Source organism: Panthera pardus, unplaced genomic scaffold (genome assembly GCF_024362965.1).
Source record: "Panthera pardus isolate Hobbes unplaced genomic scaffold, ASM2436296v1 HiC_scaffold_3, whole genome shotgun sequence".
Lineage (NCBI taxonomy): Eukaryota > Metazoa > Chordata > Mammalia > Carnivora > Felidae > Panthera > Panthera pardus.
In genome coordinates this window covers 26278397-26298213 of record NW_026526876.1, presented here as the reverse complement: position 1 = coordinate 26298213, position 19817 = coordinate 26278397, and the positions used below count along the sequence as shown (strand labels likewise).

General features: G+C 40.4%; 1 protein-coding gene across 5 annotated transcripts in view; it reads left to right on the top strand.

Annotated features, from left to right (window-relative positions):
- HELZ (helicase with zinc finger) overlaps positions 1-19817 on the top strand; it is a 159765-nt gene that overhangs the window by 115459 nt on the left and 24489 nt on the right. For all 5 annotated transcript variants that reach the window (XM_019466466.2, XM_019466462.2, XM_019466464.2 and 2 more), the window contains 5 exons: positions 1026-1233; positions 8075-8154; positions 12445-13015; positions 13422-13638; positions 14762-15278. In XM_019466466.2, the coding sequence (XP_019322011.2) occupies positions 1026-1233; positions 8075-8154; positions 12445-13015; positions 13422-13638; positions 14762-15278 (1593 nt within the window). The remainder of the gene's footprint in view (positions 1-1025; positions 1234-8074; positions 8155-12444; positions 13016-13421; positions 13639-14761; positions 15279-19817) is intronic.

Sequence of the window (19817 nt, the reverse complement as noted above, 5' to 3'; positions counted from 1 at the left end):
TTTTTAATTTTTTAAATGTTTATTCTTGAGACAGAGACAGACAGTTAGTGGGGGAGGGTCAGACACACACACACACACACACACACACACACACACACACACACACAATCTGAAGCAGGCTCCAGGCTCTGAGCTGTCAGCACAGAGCCTGATGTGGGGCTCAAAATCATGAACCGTGAGATCATGACCCAAGCCGAAGTCGGACGCTTAACTGACTGAGCCACCCAGGCCCCTCTGCCGCCCACTGTTTAAAAAAAATTTTTTTAATGTTTATTTATTCTTGAGAGAGAGACAGAGACAGAGCATGAGCGGGGGAGGGTCAGAGAGAGAGGGACTTTAATGTTTATTTTTGAAAGAGAGAGAGAGAGAGCGCATGAGCAGGGGAGGGGCAGAAACAGAGGGAGACACAGAATCGAAAGCAGGCTCCAGGCTCTGAACTGTCAGCACAGAGCCCGATGTGGGGCTCGAACCTACCAACTGTGAGGTCATGACCTGAGTCTAAGTCAGATGCTTAACCAGCTGAGACACCCAGGCACCCTGGAGTGTGTATATTTTATGTTGAGACTCCTTAGACTAAATTCTTTAACTTTTTCACTTGTTCTCTCATTTAGTCTATTAAACTATGTAACTGTGCAGTTATAACTTTAAAGGGTAACTTTCTTCATAATCTATGACATGTATACATTCATATTAAAGGGAAGTGATTTAGGATTATAAAATAAGTTGATGCGTCAAGGAATAATTACCAATTTTATGTCCCCAGTTTCTTCCTAACCTGAAAAATGACCAATTTTCCCTACACACTAAAGATTCAGGAAGCCAATTTTTCTTTTGGAAGCCAATTCTTGACTAGTTAAGTTCTAGCAATAATTCTACCAGTTGTTATAACTAGCACTGACTTTGTGGTTACTTATTTTGATACAATTAACATGTGTGTGTTTGCTTTTTCCTAATCAGTAGCACGATAGCAGTTTGCATTTTAAAATGTATTTAATGCAGTTACTCCATTTCTTGTGATAACGTAGGTACCATGGACAGGGTACCAGGGCAGGTTCGCAGTTGATCCTCGGATCCTTACACACCAAGCAGCGATGGCCTACAATATGAACCTCTTACAGACACATGGACGGGGGTCTCCCCTACCGTATGGCCTTGGGCACCACCCACCCGTCAGCATAGGGCAGCCACAAAGCCAGCACCAGGAGAAGGATCAACATGAGCCAAGTCGAAATGGTGAGCTGCTTTGCTGTTATCAAGATCCTAAAATGTTGATACACCTGCTTGTATCTTTTAACAATATGATTGTTAAATTGTTCGTGGATTATAGACCCCTTTGCGAAAGAATCTGATGCAAAAACTATGGATCTTCTCTCCAGAAGATACAAGTATGTACACCAATGAAAATGCATGATGTAATCAATATTACCAATTTTCTGAAAAAATACCAAATTTTAATATTTAGAGTGTTTTTAAATGATAGTTATTTAAAACTGAGACAGAAAATCCTCTCCTGGTAAATATATTTATTGACCAAAATTATTTTTGTGGTACACTAAATGTAGATGCTACTGTGGCAATAGTTGACCTAAAGTAGTTACATCTTCTGTAAATCATAATCTCCTGTGTAATTGAAGGAAAAATTACACAGTCTTTAAGTTTGTTTGTTTATTTTATTTTTTATTATATATTTTAAAGATTTTTGGGTTTTATTTGTTTTGAGTGAGAGAGAGAGAGCATGCGTGTGCGCAAGCGGGACAGGAACAGAGAGGGAGGGAGAGGGAGAATTGCTAACAGCACAGAGCCGGATGCGGGGCTTCAACTCATGAACCATGAAATCGTGACCAAAGTTGGACGCTTAACTGACTGAGCCACGTGTCCTTATTTATTTGTTTTTGAGAGAGAGTGAGAGAGTAAGCGAGCACGTGTGCGCAAGTGGGAGGGGTTGGGGGGGGGGAGAGGGAGAGAGAGAGAGAGAGAGAGAAAGAGAAAGAGAAAGAGAGAGAAAATTCCAAGTAGGCTCCGTGCTACTAGCACAGAGCTCGATTTGGGGCTCAAACCCACAAACCATGAGATCATGACCTGAACCAAAATCAAGAGTTGGACCCTTAACTGACTGAGCCACCCAGGCGCCCCACTCAGTCTGTTTTTTTCAAAAGAAAAAAAAACTTTTTTTTTTTTTTTTACATTTTTTTATTTTTGAGAGACAGAGACAGAGTGTGAGCAGGGGAGGGGCAGAGAGAGAGGGAGACACAGAATCAGAAGCAGGCTCCAGGCTCTGAGCTGTCAGCATGAAGCCCATCGCGGGGCTCGAACCCACGAACTGTGGGGTCATGACCTGAGCTAAAGCCCGATGCTCAACCGACTGGGCCATGAGGCGCCCCAGCACTCAGTCTGTTTTTTTAAAGTCAGGTTTACTGAGGTATAATTTATATAATGTAAAATTTACTTTTAAAATGTACAGCTGACATGTTTTGACAAATGAACAGAATTAACCACCACCAGAATCAAGCCACAGGGTGTTTACGTAACTCAGAATATTCTCTCATAGTCCTTTGTAGTCTGTCTTCTCCTCCATCCCCCAGCCCTGGGCAACCACCTATCTGCGTTTTGCCTCTGTACTCTTGTCTTTGTACTTATTATGTCATATAAATGGAATCAGAGTATATGGCTTCCTTGTGTCCAGCTTCATTCACTTAATGCTTTTGAGATTCATTTATGTGGTCTATGTCAGTAGTTTATGCCTTTTTACTGTTGATTAGTATTCTATTATATGGTTGCACTGCAGTGTTTTTATCTATCCATCAGTTGATGGGCACCTTAGTTATTTCTGTTTTTTGGCTCTTATGAGTAAAGCAGCCATGAACATATGTTTTCATTTCTCTTGGGTGTATACCCAGGAGTAAGATCACTGAGTATGTTGTAAATACATAGGTAACTTTATAATAAATTGCCATGCTGTTTTCCAAAGTGGCTGATGCGTTTTTCTCGTCAGCTAGTAATGTATGAGATCTCTAGCTGTTGCACATTGTCATCAACACTTAGTATTGTTAGTCTTTTTACTTTTACCTTTGCTAGGAGGTATCTGATAGAATCTGATTGTGGTGTTAGTTTGCATGTTCCTAATGATTAATAATGTTGAATATCTTTTCATTGGGTCATTTGCCCTCTCTCTGTCTCTCTTTTGTAATGTTTGTTTTTGAGAGAGAGAGAGGGATCACAGAATCTGAAGCAGACTCCAGACTTTGAGCTGTCAGCACGGAGCCCAACCTGGCACTTGAACTGTGAGATCATGACCTGAGTTGAAGTCAGGTGCTTACGGTGCCCCTAGAAGTTTCTACTTTTGATAAAATTCAGTTTATCCTTTTTTTTTTTTTCTTTCTTTTTTGAGCCATGTTTTTGGTGTTGGCGAAATTTTTGTCTGATCCAAGATCACAAGGACCTGTGTTTTTTTTCCCCAGGAGTGTCGTATTTTTAGCTCTCACATTAGGTCCTTTTTGAGTTAAGTTTTATATGTGGTATGAGGTAAGAATGTTGTTTTCTTTTTGCTTATGTATGTTCATTTCTTTTAGCACTATTTCTTGAAAACACTGTCCTTACTGCATTAAGCTAACTCGGTACCTTTGTTGAAAATCAGTTGACCACATACGTGAAGTCTGTGTTCTGTTCTGTTGATGCACACGTTCATGTGTGTGCCAAATGTGCTGTCTTGATTCCTGTAGCTTCATGAAAGTCTAGAGGTCAGGTACTATGAGTACAAGGTGTTTTTCTTTTTCAAAACTGTCTATTCCAGGTCCTTTGCATTTTCCACATGCATTTTACAATCAGCTTGTCCGTTTCTACAAAAAATCCTGCTGGGATTTTGATTGGGATTGTGTTGAATCTACAGGCCAATGTGGGGAGGATTGACAACAATATTGAGTCTTCTGTTATATGAACAGGATATCTCTCTCAGTTTCTTTTTGTTTTAAGGACACACTTCAAAAAAATTGTTTTTAATGTTTGTTTAGTTTTTGAGAGGGAAAGAAAGAAAGAAATCCCAAGCAGGCTCCATGCTGTCAGCACAGAGCCCTGTGCAGGGCTTGAACCCATGAACTCTGAGATCGTGACCTGAGCTGAAACCAAGAGTTGCAGGCTCAACCGACTGAGCCACCCAGACACCCTATTTCTCAGTTTCTCTTATTTAGTTTTATGATTTTCCTCCTTAGTAGTGCATGCCATACATTCTGATGGATTTTTGTTTCATTCAGTTGAGTACACTTTTTTTTTTTTTTTAAAGTTTATTTACTTATGTTTCTGTGAGAGAGAGAGAAAGAGAGCCGGGGAGGGGCAAAGAGAGGGAGAGAGAATCCTGAGCCGGCTTCATGCTGTCAGTGCAGAGCCCAGTGCAGGCCTCGAACCCACAAACTGTGCTCATGACCTGAGCTGAAGCCAAGAGTCAAACACTTAACCGACTGGGCCACCTAGGCACCCCTTAAGTACACTTGCTAATTTCACTTGAGATTGGATCCATGGAATATTTAGAAAGGTGAGTTTTAGTTTCCAGTTATTGAGGATTTTCTAGGAATTTTTATGTTGTGGATTTCTACTTTGATTCCATTGTGCCAAGAAAACGTATTTTGTATGACTCAAACTCTTTTCTTTTGAACTTCCTGAGATTTGTTTTACAGTCCAGGATATGGTGTATCTTTGTGAATGTTCCATGTGCACTTGAGAAGAATGGAGCACTCTATCAATGTTACTTAGGTCAAGTTGATTGATAGAATTGTTCACGTGTACTATATTCTTGCCGATTTTCTGTCTTCTTTTAAAGAAATATGTATTGGGAGGAGAATATTGAAATCTCCAAGTACAGTTGGTATTTGTCTATTTTTCCTTTAAATTTTGCTTGGTTAATTTTGAAGTTCTCTTATTAGGAGTATAAACATTTAGGATTATGTGCTTTTGGTTAATTAACTCTGCTGTCTTTTTTTGAATGACATTCTTTATCCCTGGTAATATAGTCTTTGCTCAGAGGTCTACTTTGTTAATATCTAATATAACCACTTTAACTGTATTTTGACTAGTGGTAGCATGGTATATCCGTTTTGACCTTTTTCTGTCCTTTTTGATCTATTACTTTTAATCTTTTTGTGTCTTTATATTTATTTACTTAAAAAATTTTTTTTAAATGTTTGTTTATTTTTGAGGTGGGGGTAGGGAGAGGGGTAGATAGAGAGGGAGACACAGAATCCAAAGCAGGCTCCAGGCTCCAAGCTGTCAGCACAGAGCCCGATGCGGGGCATGAACTTCTGAACTGTGAGATCATGACCCAAGATGAAGTTGGATGCTTAACCAACTGAGCCACCCAGGTTCCTTGATTTGTGTCTTTATATTTAAAGTGCATTTCTTTCTAAATTTTTGTTTGTTTATTTGAGAGAAAGAGAGAGAGAAGGAGGGAGGGAGGAAGGGGGAGGGGCAGAGAGAGAGATGTAGACACAGCATCCAAAGCGGGCTCCAGGGCCTGAGCTGTCAGCACAGAGCCTCACTCAGGGCTCGAACCCATGAACCGTGAGATCATGACCTGAACTGAAGTCAGACGCTCAACCGACTGAGCCACCCAGGCAACCCTAAAGCACATTTCCTTTAGATGGCATATGGTTGGCTCTTGATTTTTTTTAAAGTTTATTTATTTTGAGAGAGCCAGCGGGGGGCGTGGGAGGCAGAGAGAGAGAGAGAGAGAGAGAGAGGGAGAGAGGGAAAGAAAGAATATATCCTAAGCAGGCTCTGTGCTGCCAGCATGGAGCTTGACATGGGGCTCGGTCCCACAAACTGTGAGATCATGACCTGAGCCAAAATCAAGAGTTGGATGGAAATCAAGAGTCAAATGAGCCACCCAGGCACCCCTTGATGTTTTTTTTAATCCAGTGTGACAATCTCTGCCTTTTCATTGAGGTGTTTAGAGCATTTATTATTAATTATATAAATTAGGCTTGATTTTATCATCTTGCTATCTATTTTGAATTTGTCCAATCTTCTTTTGTTTCCCCTTGCCTTTTTTTCCTGTCTTCTTTTGGATTCGTTGAATATTTTTTATGATTCCAGTTTATCTCCTTTTTTGATTATTAGCTATAACTCTTTATTATTTTAGTGTTTGCTTTAGAGTTTATAGTATATATCTTTATCACAGACTCCTTTCCAATTTATATTTTACCATTTCATGTACAAAGAACCTTACAGTATTTCAATTTATCCTCTTCTGGCCTTTATGATATTATTGCCATACATATTACTTTTACATATAAGGCCAAACATTGTTATTATTTACACAACCAAATAATTTTTTAAAGAGGTTTAGGGGCATCTGGATGGCTCTGTCAGTTAAGCGTCTGACACTCGATTTCAGTTCAGGTCATGATCTCATGGTTTTGTGAGTTTGAGCCCTGTATGGGCTCTTCACTGACTTCATGGAACCTGCTTGTGATTCTCCCTCTTTTTCTGCCCCTCCCCTGCTCGCACTCTGTCTCTTTCAAAATAAATAAATAAAAAAGAGTTTTAAATAATAACAAAAATAATTTTTTGATCTATCCATGTAGGTAGCATTTCTGGTAGTCTTTATTTCTTTCTGTATATTCATGTTTCCATCTGACACAATTTTCCTTCTGCCTGAAGAAGTTCTAACATTCCTCATAGTGTAGATCTACTGGTGATGAATTATTTCAGCATCTGTATGCCTGAATATATTTTTGTTTCACTTTCATTTTTGAAAGAAGATATTTTTGCAAGGTATAGCATTCAAGGTTGACAATTTTTATCTTTAAGCATTTTAATGATGTTACTCTCCTGTTTTCTTGCTTGCATTATTTCTAGTGAGAAATCTGATGTCATCCTGTCTTTGTTTTTTCTATATGTAATGTGCCTTTTCCCCCCCGTCTGACTGCTTTTATGAGTTTCTTTTATGCTGGTGTTAGTAGATTGATTATGCTGTTCCTTGGTGTAGTTGTCTTCATGCCTCTGGTGTTTGAAGTTTGTTGAGCTTCTTGGATCTGTGTGGTTTTATAGTTTTCATCAAGTTTGGAAACTTTTGACCTTTATTTCTTAAGATATTTTTATGTCTTGCCTCTCCTCTCTTCAGGAATTCCAACAACCCAAATATTAGGCTGATTTAATTTTCCCCACAGTTGATGGATGCACTTCCTTTTTTAAATTCTTTTGTTCTTTTTGCATTTCATTTTGTGTAATTTCTATTGCTATGCCTCCAATTCATTAAGTTTTCATACTGCAGTGTCTAATCTGTTAGTTCTACCTAGTGTATTTTTCATCTTCAGACATTGTAGTTTTCATTTCTTGAAGTTTAGTAGTAAGGCTATTTTGGCATGATAATTCATTTTACAGAGAGAGTTCCAGTGGCTTTCCTAAAAGAGTGTTTTCAAACAAGAACCCAAATCAAGGATTTTTTTCAAGGAATTTAAAATATCCAGCAGTTAATTCTTATAGATTAAAATCCTTTCACATGTGTGAAATAGCATCTTTTAATTCTATTATAATTGTGATTTTTAAAAACACTTTAGTTTCCTTTGCTATTCCTCATTCACTTACATTTAGTTTGCTATCTATTACTTTTAAGGAGTATAAGTACACCCCTTTCAGAATATCTTTATTCAGTTTAGATTTCTTTATTAATTTGGATTGAGATATTATTTGCATTTTTGCTTAATTATATTTGTAAATGGCCAAAACATTGAGCCTTTATAAGTAGTAAGAATTTCAGTACCTTTTCTGTGACCGGTTTAGGAAAAACGAGGCTACAAATTCCTGGAGGATGGGCAATTATCTTTGAAATTATTTCATGTTTTAAGGTTATTCCTTTATTAATCTTTTTTATTGATAATGAGGTTTGCTTTAATTATAAATTTTCTTTCTTGCAGGGAAACTACAACCCTCAAACTTTAGTAAAAACAAAACCCCAGCAGTAATATAAATTGATACAATAGATGAAAAATGTTCAAATTATTCTGCTCTGTCTAATAATGCTTAGTCATTGGAAATGTAACATCCATTGGAGACAATTTATAAGAATTTAAAAATATTTTCTTAGGTAAAAGTGATACAAATAATCCTGGACCTGAAATTAGTAAGATTCGAACACCAGAGAAAAAGCCTATGGAATCCAAACAGGTATGCTGCTTACATGTAGTGAATGCATTGTCCTAATGGATTTTAGTCTGATTGATCACCTTGGAATGTTGATGTTTTAAAGAAAATTTTCTCTTTTTATGTATATCTTTTATGCTTATTGTTTCATGGGGACCTGTTGGGTCGTGTTATCCTCTCTCCCTTCACCTTTTCTTTGGCTATTGTTTGCTTTATCCATATACTTTTCTCAAATTGTTGGTCAGTGATAGACTTGAATTTAGAATCATTGTATGATAAAGTAGTAAGTGAGACACATTTATAGACGTGTCATTGAAAATCATCTCAGAATGGAAAGAACTGTTCTCGTGAATAAGGAAGACTTAACTTCCTTATGTCGCTCACCTTGTTCTCTCATCACATCTACTGTATAAGTCCTTAACTTTTTTTTAAGACCGAAGTGTAGTTGACACACAATGTTACGTTAATTTCAGGTATACAACATAGTGATTCAATGAGTCTGTCTGTTCTATGCTTATCACAGTGCGGTTACTATCTTCCACCATACAAGGCTATTACAATACCATTGACTGTATTCTCTGTGCTGTGCCTTTTATCCCCATGATTTATTCATTTCGTAACTAATGCTGAACTCTTAACTCACCCGTTCATCTCCTTTATTTGCTTCTGTGGTTGTGGACCAGTTAGGGAAAATCAAATCATTGGTTGAATTAGTGCCAGTGGAAATTAATATTTTCTAATCTCAGGGAACCCAGGGGGCTCCTCTGCCTTTCGTTACATGTACCTAGCTCCCTTTGCCCGATTTCTCAGCAGCTCTTCTCGTGCCTGATACCTTCCACCTGCAGTTATCCTTATGATCAGGAGATGACCTTGCTTTAGAGTTGCCACATCAGGATTTCACCCTGTTAACTTAAGACCTTAGACTTAACCCCTTTCTCCTTTAACAACCCTGTTTTCTTATCACCACATAAGAGTCTGGTAGAAGAGAAGGAGTTTCCTTTGAGACTACTTTCTCCTCTTCTGGTCACCTCATAGGCCTAGTCCGTTCTCCTCAGTCATCTTTAAATTCTTTAAATTCTTTCCAGCTGCTAGTTCTTCCTTCTCAGCCAGTAAATAAATTGACCAATCGACCGTTTTTTTTAAAAGACACTTTCTTTTTAACCCTCATCTCCTTTATAGCTTCCCCAAGTTCACCTTTCCACCTCATCTCTTCTTTGCCCCTGAACCAACGCAGCCTCGTATTCGACTCTGACATTCACTGAAAACCGTTGCGCTTCAAGTGAGCAGATTTTACGAACACACTTCAGTTGTAGTCTGACTTGTCTTTTCTCTGGTATTTGGCTCTATTTTCTACTTCATTTTTCTTGACCATCTTGTTCTTCTGGTTTCTTTGCCCCACATTTCTACTTTTCACAACCCTGTCTAACGTGACCTGCCTCTTTTATGAGTTCGTGCCCCCCCCTTCCCATCTGTCCCTTGTCCTAATGTTGGGGTTTCCCAGGGTTCTGTCACTGTCCTACACCTCTCAGCATTCTATGATTTCTTAGTACAAACTAGGTCAGTTCCATCGTTTTAAATCTCTGTTGCATGATAATGACTTCCAAATCTGTATTCCCAACCTCAGCTTGCTTTAAGCAACTGTTCTCTGTACTCAGTGACTTATGTTCCATAAGCAGCTCTGACTCACGGTTTCTACAACTGAAAGGACTTACTACCAACTGGAGGAGTGCAAATGAGGCCGCCAGTGGAACTTCGTGATTGAGTCTGGAGGGAGCTGCGGTGCAAATAGGAGTTCCGTGTGTTTGGAAAGGGGTGCGAGAGGGAACAAATGGCACGCGACGATGCCGTGGCAGCCCGTGCAGTCACAGGCAGCGCAGGACAAAACGTCCGCAAGAGCCTTGGGTGCTATGGGAGCAACCGAAGCTGAGATAGTGAAGCATCTCTCGAGTTGTGTTTAAATTTCTCTTTTGTTCTTTCCCTGTCCAGGAACTAGGCAACCTAATAGACACGTTTCCTTTCTTTCCACTCTGATGCTTTGTCCTGGGGCCTCGCGGAAAACCATTTCCTGGCTGTCCTTGATTCAGTGCCTCAGTATGAAGAGGAGAGTGACGTGGGATGATCTCATTCTGACAATAGTATTCTCCGGCTCCCTCTCTCCTGCTTAGCCCACTGTAGTGTCCGAGAGTAGCACTGTATTGATTAGGCTCCTATGACTGGCCTAGCTTCCTGTCCGTATCAAAGTCAGAAGTGAAGGAGGCAGCTTATCCACAAACAACCTTGGCATCTAATCACGGCCTCCCTCACGCGATCTGTGTGTGAATATCAATAGTGTCTTATGGAAAAAAGTATATCCCAGCTGAATGTGACATCAGTCTCAAAAAGATGAAGATTCATGGGGGACCACGTTTGTTTATAAAGAGCCTTTATCAGGTTCTGAAACTTTTATTTTGCAGATAAAGTCGAATGATTTAGACAGTTAATGACAACTCTTTATTGAAGACCGCCCATATTTGTAATGCTGTTTTGGGTAACAGGTTCTGGGACATTTGAAGAGCAGGCATTGCAGCTGCTGGGAGACTGGGATGGAGGTGTCATTCTTCTCATTCATTTTATAGACGATTTATAAACGCCCAGTAATCTTAGGGACATTACTGGCCAAATTCAAGTGGCAATCCATTTAAACTGGTGATTAGAGGTGAAAAGGCACTTGAGGCCCGATTGGTACATTGCAAACAAACATTGTTGCAACAGCTTGGTCGCCAGGAGTCCCACGGCTTCAATTCAGGAACAGGCTGTTTGTTCTGGGTTCTTAAGAGTGGTCGGTTCTGTGTTTAGCTTGAGAGCCTTTGGTGAGGCGAGTACTTTGCAGTACTCCGTGACTATTTCCACATTGAAACTTAACAGGAGATTGATGTACCGAAGCAGCTTATTGAGTGTTTTGACAGAGAGGGGAAAGAAAAATAGCTTCTTTCCACTTTGTATTTCATTTTTCACATTGTCACCATTTGTGATCAAACATAGGTTGCAGAAGGATGACAGCGCTCCATAGCTTACAAATCTTCGGTAGCTTACCACAGTTTACAGGATTAAAAATGTTTATACGCAGTATTGAATCATTCTGGGTCTCGTATAATTGGGCTCTCGCAGTGTTACCTGATGTCAAGAAGGGGAAAACTAACATATAAACAAGTGATGTTGGAGCTATATGTGCACAGAACTTCTCCTGCTCCTCAAATCTGCCTTACTCTTTCTCCTCTCCCCGCCTGTCCTTCCTTGGTTAGGCTGTTACGTTTACTTAGAATGTCCTTCCCTCACTGGAAAATTCCAGATCTTTGTGCCAGACTCAATTCAAATGTCCTAGCCTCTGTGAAGCCACCTTTAATTTTGTCAGGCACTAGGACCTTCTGTCACATCCTTTTACAGAACCTCTAATTTTATGTTTCCTTGTTTGTGTCTTCTGCTGGACTCGAAGCCTCCTCTAAGCAGACCTTTTATGCAAAAGGTCAGAGGTCAGATGGTAAATCTTCAGGCTTAATGGGCCATATGGTTTGTGTTGGAGTCTCTCAACTCTGCCACTGTGGTCAGAAAGCAGCCGTAGACAATACGTAAACGAATGAGGGTGGCTGTGTTCCAGTAAAACTATTTGTCAAAGTTTGGTGGGCTGGAAATGGCCTGGGAACCGTAGTTTGCCAGCCCTTGCTGTAAGCTCTTGAGGGTACAGACTCAGTCTTCTTACTGTCCTTTAATCTCCGGCACTACCCTTGGTAGGTTCTCAGTAAATGTTTGTTGAGAGAAGAAATATCAATACCTAATGGCAAAAATTGACAACGGAACTGGTTATACAAAGGTGATAAAGTATGTATTTGTCCACTTCAAAGTTGTTTAAATTGAGACAAGTATTTTTAAATTAATATAGATATGTTTGAAGAAAGAGATGTATAAAAACAATAAAATTGGTAGAAAAGGACACATTATAATGATTTATATCGGAAGGAAATAAATGGTTATCTTTCTGAGGAAGAAAGTGTGAAATTAAAAATCATGCTTTTAAAGGAATTAAAGTGGATGTGTTAATAAAATGGCAATATGTCTTCTTATGACTCAAATATAATACGGGTTTTTCTGTTTCATCTTTCCTGGTCTAAAAAATGTTTATTCCCTCATTTGATTGTCAGAAAGTGATTGGGCACATAGCATTGGCTATTACTGATAAGAATGTATCATATCCTTCAGATGTGCTAGGGGTGGGAAAAGGTGGAGAGCCACAGGACCCAGATCGTCCCCAGTTAAGAAAGACTTCTTATTTTTTTCTAGATTGATTTGGAATCAAATCCACAGAACAGAAGTCCTGAGTCGCGTCCTGGTGTTGTTTATCCCAATACCAAATTTCATCGCAAAGATAATCTCAACCCGAGACATATAAATCTTCCTCTCCCTGCTCCCCACGCACAGTATGCAATCCCCAGTCGTCATTTTCATCCCCTTCCCCAGCTACCAAGACCACCATTTCCAATTCCGCAGCAGCACGCCTTGTTAAATCAGCAGCAGAATAATTTGCCTGAACAACCAAATCAGTTGCCGCCCCAACCAAATCAGGTAGTCCCGCCACAGAATCCGTTGAATCAGCTGACTCAGCAGCCACCTCCTCAACTTTCCCCTGCCTATCAGGCAGGGCCCAACAGCGCTTTCTTTAACAGTGCGGTCTCTCACCGGCCCCAGTCCCCTCCTGCAGAGGCTGTGATTCCTGAGCAGCAGCCCCCTCCCATGCTGCAGGAAGGCCACAGCCCTCTTCGGGCCATCGCACAGCCCGGCCCCCTCCTTCCTTCCCATCTGAATAACTTCACTGATGAGACTCCCCCGGGATTGCCCATCGGGGAGGCTTTAGGTAAGTTCTCCTGTCACTGCTGGGTGTGACAAATTCAGAGATTATTTCCTTAAATCGACATGTACTGTGCAGTGTTCTTTTGGGTCAGGATCGATTCATTTCTTCAAGTGATGGCAGCAGACATCAGTCACTTAGTGGAACAGTCAGAATCTTGTTCCAAATGCTCTGTAATGTTAAGCATCCCGTTGGTGCCACTTTACATGATGACGTAGGAACAGTCGTCACCACCGTTACCGTAACTTTATTTAGTTACTGGCAAATTTAGAAGACATTTGCCTTCTCCAAAACCCAAAGCGTAGGCATCTCTTTGTTTTTGTGAAGAAAATCTGGTTGCAGAGACTCTTGAAAGAGTTAACTTGAAACCCCAGATGCGTGAAAACTGAATCTTCTCCCAAATATTTTGCAGATCGTATGCATGGGAGTGTAGCTCTGGAAACACTGAGGCAGCAGCAGGTGCGGCTCCAGCAGTGGAATGAGCATCACGCCTATCTCAGTCAGGGCACTATTCCGTACCCTCACCACCATCCTCATCCTCACCTCCAGCATCTTCCTCAGCCGCCAGTGAGAGCAGACTGGAAGCTCCCCAGCAGCGCGGAGGACGAAGCAGAAACCGCAGACTCCAGGTATTTCTGCGGAATACAAATAGCCTCGCACCGGGACCGCTCCCCTTCCCCCACGCAGCCTTCTCTCTCGGATACCGCCCTTTTAGCCTCAAGTTGCGGTATTGTCCCAAAGAAATTGGATGCTGGCCTTGTAGGCACATGCTACACGGTGCTAGGATTGACTCTACAGTCTAGAGAATCCATTTAGAAGTAACTTTAGAAGATGCTAGAGAGAATCCATTTAGAATTACACATCTGGGTGGGGACTGTGTTGGGGATTGAAAATTAATGTGGCCCCATGCTCTGTGGCTCTCCTGAAAAAGAAATGTACCATCACGGTGAGCACCTTTTCGTACTCAGTAGTAATGCAAGAAATGAATGGATACAGAAGTAAATTAGGTGGAAAGTTAAAGTTTATAAATTTATCATCAGTTTATTTTCCTAGCCGCACAGAATTCTATCTGCTTTGAACTACGGACCTCGATGCAGGTTCAGTCCTCCTTCTAAACTTGTTTTTATGGCCAGTGTCATGTGGATGCAACGAAGTGTTTCCTAATCCCTCTGAATAAAAGGTCCACCATTATGGTGACCTTTTAAAAAAAAAAAAAAATTTTTTTTTTTTTTTTTAAACGTTTATCTACTCTTTGAGAGAGAGATTGACCGAGTGTGAGCAGGGGAGGGGCAGAGAGAGAGAGGAAGACACAGAATCTGAAGCAGGCTGCAGGCTCCAGGCTCCGAGCTGTCAGCATGGAGCCTGACGCGGGGCTCGAACCCACGAACCGTGAGATCACGACCTGAGCTGAAGTCGGACGCTTAACCGACTGAGCCACCAGGCCCCGCCCGGGGGGGGGGGTGTGTGTGACCTTTTATAACTGCCAGTTATCGAAGACACGTAGAGACAGGACAGTTGGTTTTAATGCCAAGGGAAAAGAAAGAAATCAGATACTTGGGGCATATTTAGTGTCTTCGATTCCACATCTGTTGAGTGTTAATGCTCACCTTTGAGATTAATTAACGTGAGTTCTAATGAAGTATTCTCATTTTTGTCTGTAAAAATTAACCCATGTAGTTGACTAAGCTCTCCTCGATGTGATGGAGCTTTTCCTTTGTTTCCTTGTCCTCGTATTTCATCGTCTTTATGTAGGTTTCAAGACTTAATCAGAGAACTGTCTAATCGTGATCAAAGTGAAACACGGGAGCTGGCTGAAATGCCACCACCTCAATCAAGACTTTTGCAATATAGACAAGTTCAGAGCAGGAGCCCGCCAGCAGCCCCGCCTCCCCCGTCCAGCACGGACCACAGTGGCCACTTTTCTAACTTTAATGACAGTAGCAGAGACATCGAAGTAGCCAACAACCCAGCATTTCCGCAGCGCCTGCCGCCCCAGCTCTTCAGCTCACCGTTCTCATTGCCATCCGAACACCTTGCCCCTCCTCCCTTGAAATACCTGGCGCCTGACGGAGCGTGGACTTTTGCTAACTTACAACAGAGTCACCTAATGGGGCCGGGTTTTCCCTACGGCCTACCTCCCTTGCCTCACAGACCACCGCAAAACCCTTTTGTACAAATACAGAATCATCAACACGCTATTGGTCAAGAGCCATTTCACCCACTGTCATCTCGAACAGTATCTTCTTCTTCGCTCCCTAGCTTAGAAGAGGTAAATGTCTTTCTTTTCCTTTTTTTGCTTTTGGGATTCAAGTTTTGTGGAAAATGCTAGTATTGATTGATTTGATGCGAGCGGTGGACAGATCTTAGTGAATTTAGTAGTCATTAAAGATAATCTTTTCCTGGAATGTATTTTTAATTTCCCCTCTTATGTGCTATTTCAGGCTTTGTAGAATGTCCGTTATTGTTGAAACATGCCCTTAGAGTCTGTTACTGCTGTTTTGGAACGTTTCACAGCTGACTGACCTGAGGAGGCCCTTCCTTCAAGCAGCTTTGTTCTGTCTAATCTGGGGCAATGGTTTCCAGTGATTCATCTTTTCACTTACGTTACGTGTGTCAGTTATGAATTTGTTAATTAAGCTTTCCATAGATGATGGCTTTTGCAGCCAGCGGTGAATTCCTAGCGCTGTGCTGTCTCTTGTCACCCTTCCTGGTGCTTTCGTGGGTGGGGGCGGTTGACCCGTGGCAGTGCTCATTCCCAGGTGTCGCTGGGCTGTGCGTGTAGTACAGGATTGACTCTGCAGTGCTGAACATTTTATGGCAAACTGGGTTTTTATCTTAAGATACTTGGGTGTCTCCAAAAAGAATCTCTGCGGACCTTCACTGATACGAAAATCTTAGTAATTCCGGGTTATGAAACTTACAAAATGGTACCATTGGTGTAGACTATAAAAACGTTGTCTAGCTGTTCTCTTTAAGCTTGTGGGGATTAAAGGTAAGAATTTATAAAGCTGGTTGTGGTCATTATCAATCACAGATGTCTTTTTATTAAAACAGGATAAACGTTTCCTATTTTAATATCTGAAAACGTATTTTTTTTGACAATAGCTTCATTTTGGCAGTTCCTCAGTGATTTTCTTTCAATTTTTTTTAATGTTTATTTTTGAGAGAGAGACAGAGACAGAGACAGAGCGGGAGCAGGGGAGGGGCAGAGAGAGAGGGAGACACAGAATGGGAAGCAGGCTCCAGGCTCCGAGCTGTCAGCACAGAGCCTGACGCGGGGCTCAGACTCAGGAACCGCGAGATCATGACCTGAGCCGAAGTCAGACGCTCAACCGACTGAGCCACCCAGGCACCCCATCCTTGGTGACTTCTAAGGGCTTTGAAATTAATTCAGATGTTTTGCAAATTTTCTGCTGTATATGCTGATTATAAAGTCCAGTTTCATAGGCATGGTTCTATATCTTATTTGTAGAGTTTTGGACGTAATTTGTTCAGATCGTTCCAGTATACATTGATTGGCTTGTCTCATATAATCATTGTGATGAAAACAACTTAATTGCTATCTCAGGTTCCTAATATAAATTATAAGCATAAGACGAATTGGTATCTGTATATATGTATTGTGAGGATCTAGAAATTTGGAACCATACCTTTAAAGAATTGACACATATCTGACATTATTTCAAAATGTAATGGAAAGGCTTAACTGTGCAGTAATGTCATTTTCAGTTACGTGATGTTTTATGTACTTACGTATGTATTTCTTTTTTTTTTTTTAAGTTTATTTTGGAAGAGAGAGAGAGTGGAGAAGGGTCAGAAAGAGAGGGAGGGAGAGAATCCCAAGCAGGCTCCGTGCTGTCAGCACAGAGCTGGATGTGGGGCTCAAACTCAACGAACCTTGAGATACGACCTGAGCTGAAGTCGGATGCTTAACCGACTGAGCCACCCAGGCACCCCTGTATTTATTTCTGATAAAATTCATATAACAAAAAATTCTCTTTTAATCATTTTAAACTACAATTTAGTAGATTCTAACATATGTACAATATCATGTAGCCACCCCCACTCTCTGGTTCCAGCACATTGTTGTCACCCTAAGAGACCCCCCCCCCCCCCCATAACCATTAAGTAGTTGCTCCCTACTCCCCTCATGCCTCCAGTCTCTAGTAGCTACTAATCTACTTTCTGTCTCCGTGGAGACATTTCATATGAATGGAATCATACTGAATGTGGCCTGGCTTCTTTGTGTTAGTGTAATGTTTTCGAAGTGCATGCACTTTGTAGCATGTGTCAGTATTTCATTCCTTTTTGTGGCTGAGTAATATTCCATCGTATGGCTATGCCACAATTTGTTGATTTCTTCCTCAGCTGGTGGACATTTGGGTTGTGTCCTTTTATTTTGCTATTATGCATAATTCTGCCAAACAAGTTTTCGCGTGAAAGCATATTTTTTGTTCTCTTGGTTAGTTATGTACCTGACATTCCTGGGTCATTCTAGTAACTCTAGGTTTGACTTTTTTGAGGAGCTGCTAAACTGTTTACCCCAGTGCCTTGTACTATTTTACATTCCCAGTACTGTTGTATGAGGGTTCCAATATCTCCTTTGTTTAAAAAAAAAAAAATATATATATATATATATATATATATATATATATATATATATATATATATATATAGCGCCATTTAGTGGGTATGTAGTGGCATCTCTTTGTAGTTTTGCCATGCATTTCTCTAATGACTAACGATGTTGAGCATCGCTTCATGTGGTTATTGGCCATTTGTGTATCTTCTTTGGAGAAATGTCCATTCACATCCTTTGCCTAGTTTGAAACATGGTTGGTTACCCTTTTGTTGTGGAGCTGTAAGAGTTTTTAAATATATTCTGGGGGTCCTTGGGTGGCTCAGTCAGTTTAGCGTCCAGCTCTTCATTTCAGCTCAGGTCATGATCTCACAGTTCATGGGATTGAGCCCTGGGTCAGGCTCTACTCTGACAGGGTAGGGCCTGCTTAGGATTCTCTCTTTCCCTCTCTCTCTGCCCCTCCCCCACTTGTGCCCTCTCTGTCTCTCTCTCTCAAAATAAATAAACTTTAAAAAAGTGTTTACATATATTCTGGATACTAGATTCCTATCACATATATGATTTACCATATTTTCTCCTTCTGTGTCTTTTTACTTTAATAGTATCTTTGATGCATGAAATTGGAATTTCTATTTAATTTGGAAAAAGTCCGATTTTTCTGTTCTTTGTTGTTGTTGTTCCTGTTACCGTGCTTTTGATGTCCTACCTAAGAAACTGTTGTCTAATCCAAAGTCATGGAGATTTATATCTACTTATCCTAGTTTAAGAGGTTTAGTTTTTACATTGAGTTCTTTGATCCATTTTGAGTTAATTTTTGTGTATTACATGCAGCGATGTCAAATTCATTATTTTGCACGTGGTTATCCAGTGTTCTCAGTACCATTTGTTGAAAAGACTTCTTTCTCCATTGAATGGTCTTGGCAACCTTGTCAAAGATCAATTGACCATAGATGTATGGGATTACTTGTAGGCTTTCAATTCTATTCATTACGGTCTATGTCTCTACCACACTGTCTTGTATACACTGTATCTTTGTAGTGAGTTTTGTACTTTTTCTTTTTCAAGATTGTTTTGGCCCTTCTAGGTCTCTGAATTTCCATATGAAATTTAGGATCAGTTTGTCAATTTCTGCAAAAAAAAAAAAAAAAAAGTCAGCTGGGATTTTAAAAGGGATTGCTTTAAATCAGATTAATTTGGGTATTGTTAAGTATTGTTACCTTAACAGTATTAAGCCCTCTGGCCCTGAACATGAGATATCTTTCTTTTTTGTGTAGGTCCTTTGAAATTTTTCTTCAACAGTATTTTGTAGTTTTCCAGGTATAAATCTCACACTTCTTTTGTTGAATTTGTCCTAAAGGTATTTTATTCTTTTTCCTGCTGTTGTAAATGGAATTGTTTTCTTAATTCATTTTTGGATTGTTTATTAATAGTGTGTAGAAATACAGTTAGTAATATAGTGATTATATATCTGCAAGTTTACTGAACTCTTAATTGGCTCTAATAGATTTTTTGTGGATACCTTGCGGTTTTTTTATATAGAAGAAAATGCCATCTACAAATATATTTTTGTTCCTCCTTTCCAATCTGGATGCCTTTTAAAATCTTTGTGTGTGTGTGTGTGTGTGTGTGTGTGTGTGTGTGTGTGTGTGTGTGTTTTGAGAGAGAGGGCGGGGGTGGGGGGAGAAAAGGAGGGAAGAAGCTGGGGAGAGGCGGCAGGGGAGGGGGTGGGGGTGGGGGTGGGTAGAAATCCCAAGCAGGCTCTGCACTGTCAGCGCAGAGCCCAGTGTTGGGCTTGAACTCACAAACTGCGAGATCGTGACCCAAGCTGAAACCAAGAGTCGCTCAACCGACAGAGCCACCCGGGTGCCCCTGGATACCTTTTATTTCTTTTTCTTGCCTAATTGCCCTGGCCAGAACCCCTAGTATGACGTTTAAGGTGAATATTTGGCAAATTAGAGAAAAGCAAGTGTATCTAGGGTGAGTTTTTAAAATTTCCTTGTTTTTGATTTCTAATTCCATTCTATTGTGGTTAGAGAATATACTTTGTATGATTTTAACCTGTTAAAATTTACTCAGATTTGTTTTGCCACCTAACATTGGTCTTTTCTGGAGAAATGTTTCAAGTGCACTGGAGAAGAATGAATACTTTGTTCTTGTTGGGTGGAGTGTTAGGTCTATTTGGTTTATATGTTGTTCACATTTTTGGTTTCCTTTAGATCTCTGTCTAGG